Consider the following 3,018-nt stretch of genomic DNA (forward strand, 5'->3'; position numbering starts at 1 on the left):
GGTACATGCATTTAATCCTAGTACTTGGGAGCCAGAGGCAGGTAGATCTCTGTGAGTTCCAGCCAGCCAGGTCTACAGAATGAGTTCCGGGAAACCAGGGGTACACAGAGAAACATTTTCCACTTTTCTGTTTTGAAATGATGACTGCTCTTTGGATAACCAAACAACCAAACAAAAAACATTTAATGGTAGCTCTAGAGGGACATGGGGTCCTCCTAAGGTGAGTATAATTGATATCCCTAGCATTCAGAGAAAGTATCATGGCTGTAAGTAGCCACAATGTGGCCCTTGAAAGGACACAGTCCCTTCAGTTTCATAACACAAAGTTTATGAAACTATCTGACTATCGTGGGTTTTAAGGCTGTGGCCTAAACCATGTGACCTTCTCTGCACTCTGCTAAGTGTTTGTACAAAATATAAAATATCAATTAATAGCCAGGTGTGGTGGTGTATGCCTTTAATCCTAGCACTCAGGAGGCAGAGGCAGGCAGATCTCTTAAGATGGAGGCCAGACTGGTCTAGAGAGAAAGTTCCAGGACAGCTGGACTACACAGAGAAACCCTATCTCAGAAAGAGTAAAATTTAGAGAAAATAGAATGATATATCTCTCATATAATCCGCTGCCTGAACTGAAATATGCATTCAGACTGGTTCCTTCCAGGGATGACCGGGAAAATGAAACTGCTGGAGAGGTCTTGGTTGTAGTTTTGCTCAGTTTGGGTTGGGTACAAAGAGCATACTTTAGATTACAGGGAAAATGGCCTCCACCTGCCTGTTAATCACATTCAAACCAGGCAAAACAGAGGAAAAACAGTGGCACACCTGACTCAGCAGCACTGTTAAACCATAGCATGTTAAATCTTTGGAGGCTGACATGGACTCAGAGAGTAAAATGCAGTAATAAATACTTGAGAAACTAAGATTCCAAAAAAACTCTGCCTCCAAGACAAAAGGAAATCACAAGTTATGTGCCATCTGGCTGAGGATGACCAGGATTCTTCTCTTTCTCACAATCGTCACAAAACTGATGCCCACAAACAACACAGTAGCTAGCTCCAGCTACCTGTTGGAGTCTGAAAACACAGAGACAAGGCATAGGTGATATGGGCTTGGTGTGTTTGTGAAGTAGGCTCAGTTGGGAGCATCTCAGGAGAATAGCTCAAGGGAACGAATGGAGCTGTGGGAGCTCGATGACATCTCTACTTCATTCCCGATAGGGACCCCAAGTTTCCAGTGGTCAGGTAGACTTGTCAGCACTGATGAAAGAAGCAGAGTGGAGCTCAGGACAAAGAGGGTCCCTCTAGCAATCAGTCACACACACACACACACACACACACACACACACACACACACACACACAGGTCACACCAGCACACGTGCGCGAGCACACACATACATACACATACACACACACACACACACACAGAGTCACACCAGCCCACCTCTTTGTGTTACTCGCTCTGGCTGGGGGCATGGCACACAAGGGGTGTGGCCAGACCTCACATTGAAAAGTGCAGCTGGAACTCCAGGCACCCAGCATCCTGAGCTTGCAGTCTTTGAGTTCCAGTATGGAACCCCATACTACTGAAGATCACACCAAGCGGAAAAGTCCAACATGGGACCGTCCTTCACAGAAGCTGCTCAGTGTCCCCCCTAGGTCCCCGCGGATTCGCGTGCGGCCATGGTGGTTTCCAGTGCAGGAACTCAGTGATCCTCTCGTGCTGTACATGGAGGCCTGGCTGGCAGAAATAATCTTTGGTGAGCCTCTCCTCACAGGGGTCTGGGTTAGCTCCCTCTGTACCTCATTCACCAGCCCAATCTGTCCATTAAGTCCATCAGGGCCCTCCCCTTCCCACCTGAAGCCATTCTTCTTACTGCTTAGACTCTCTCTTTTACCGATTTAGGTCCAAACCAAGCTTTAATATCAGAGATAGAGTGGATAAGCCAGGCTTTGGTGAGAGTGGACACAGTCGACTCTGGGAACCTAGCTGAAATCACCATATGTGGACGACCCTTCGTAAAGAATCGATTGAAAAACATTCTCTTAAACCTGGCAGTTTGGCACAAAGAACACAATGTCCAAAGAGGTAAGGGCCTTTGAAGACCCTTTGAAGCCACGGGACGATTCTCAGCTTCCAGAAACTTTCTCACAACTTATTGCAGTTTCCAAACACCAGGCAACCCTGTGTCCCTGGCGACCCCTTTGGGAGGAGACCCTTGAGAATGAAAGCACAGGCTTGGACACACCCAGACCCACCACCCCCAGCTCAACCTTAGGCACCACTCTTCCCAGATTCTAAGTCCAGGGCCCTTTAAAACCAGGCCTCTTCCCAATCAGGGGGAGCAGATACCATATCCCCTCTTGACTGTTCGTGTTGACCCTCTTTCAGCTACGAAGTTGAAACAACTTGAGGAATTCTTGAAGACCCTTCCCTCCGACTCAAACAACAACCTGCCTGAGCAGGTGCTGGAGGCACTTGCTGAGTGTCAGGCAGCCGGGCTTTAGCCCCTGCAGGTGAAGAGGAACACAGCTTTTTAAGAGTCTCTAAACTCATTTTCTTTCCTGCCTCTGTGGATACGTTTGTTTTCCTTTGCAAATAAGTTTGTAGAATTATTCCAGTACAAAAATGAATTTTTTTTTGTCTGTTATTTTCATCATATACAATAAAGTAAACTTGAAAGCATCAGCCATCAGTTGATGTGAGTGAGGTATGGATACAGATTCTAATACACAACTTCAGTCAGGCCCTCGAGGATGACACGGTTAGCTTAAAAGGTGGTTCTTTAAGTATTTGACATGGGAGTAATGTTTCCCAGGCTGGCTCCTAACTCCTGTGTTCAAGCAATTATTTTACCTTCGTTACCACAGTAGTTAGGGGAAAGGACGTCATTACAAGGTCAGCTCTTCACTCCTTTGTACTTTGTTGTTATTGAGTGTAGACCTGGCTGACTTGACTCGCTATTGGACAAGGCTGGCCTTGAACTCGGATCTGTCTGCTTCTGCCTCCCAAGTTCTTC

General features: G+C 46.7%; 1 protein-coding gene across 1 annotated transcript; it reads left to right on the forward strand.

Moving 5' to 3' along the window:
- The first annotated feature begins 1,568 nt into the window (after nucleotides 1-1,568).
- LOC127237088 (oocyte-expressed protein homolog) lies at nucleotides 1,569-2,506 on the forward strand. The gene is made up of 3 exons (XM_051205123.1): nucleotides 1,569-1,758; nucleotides 1,905-2,087; nucleotides 2,391-2,506. The coding sequence occupies exons 1-3, from the start codon at nucleotides 1,569-1,571 to the stop codon at nucleotides 2,504-2,506; spliced, it is 489 nt and encodes a 162-aa protein (XP_051061080.1).
- Nucleotides 2,507-3,018: the final 512 nt, after the last annotated feature.

The sequence above is a fragment of the Phodopus roborovskii genome, unplaced genomic scaffold (assembly GCF_943737965.1).
Source record: "Phodopus roborovskii unplaced genomic scaffold, PHOROB, whole genome shotgun sequence".
In the NCBI taxonomy this organism is placed as follows: domain Eukaryota; kingdom Metazoa; phylum Chordata; class Mammalia; order Rodentia; family Cricetidae; genus Phodopus; species Phodopus roborovskii.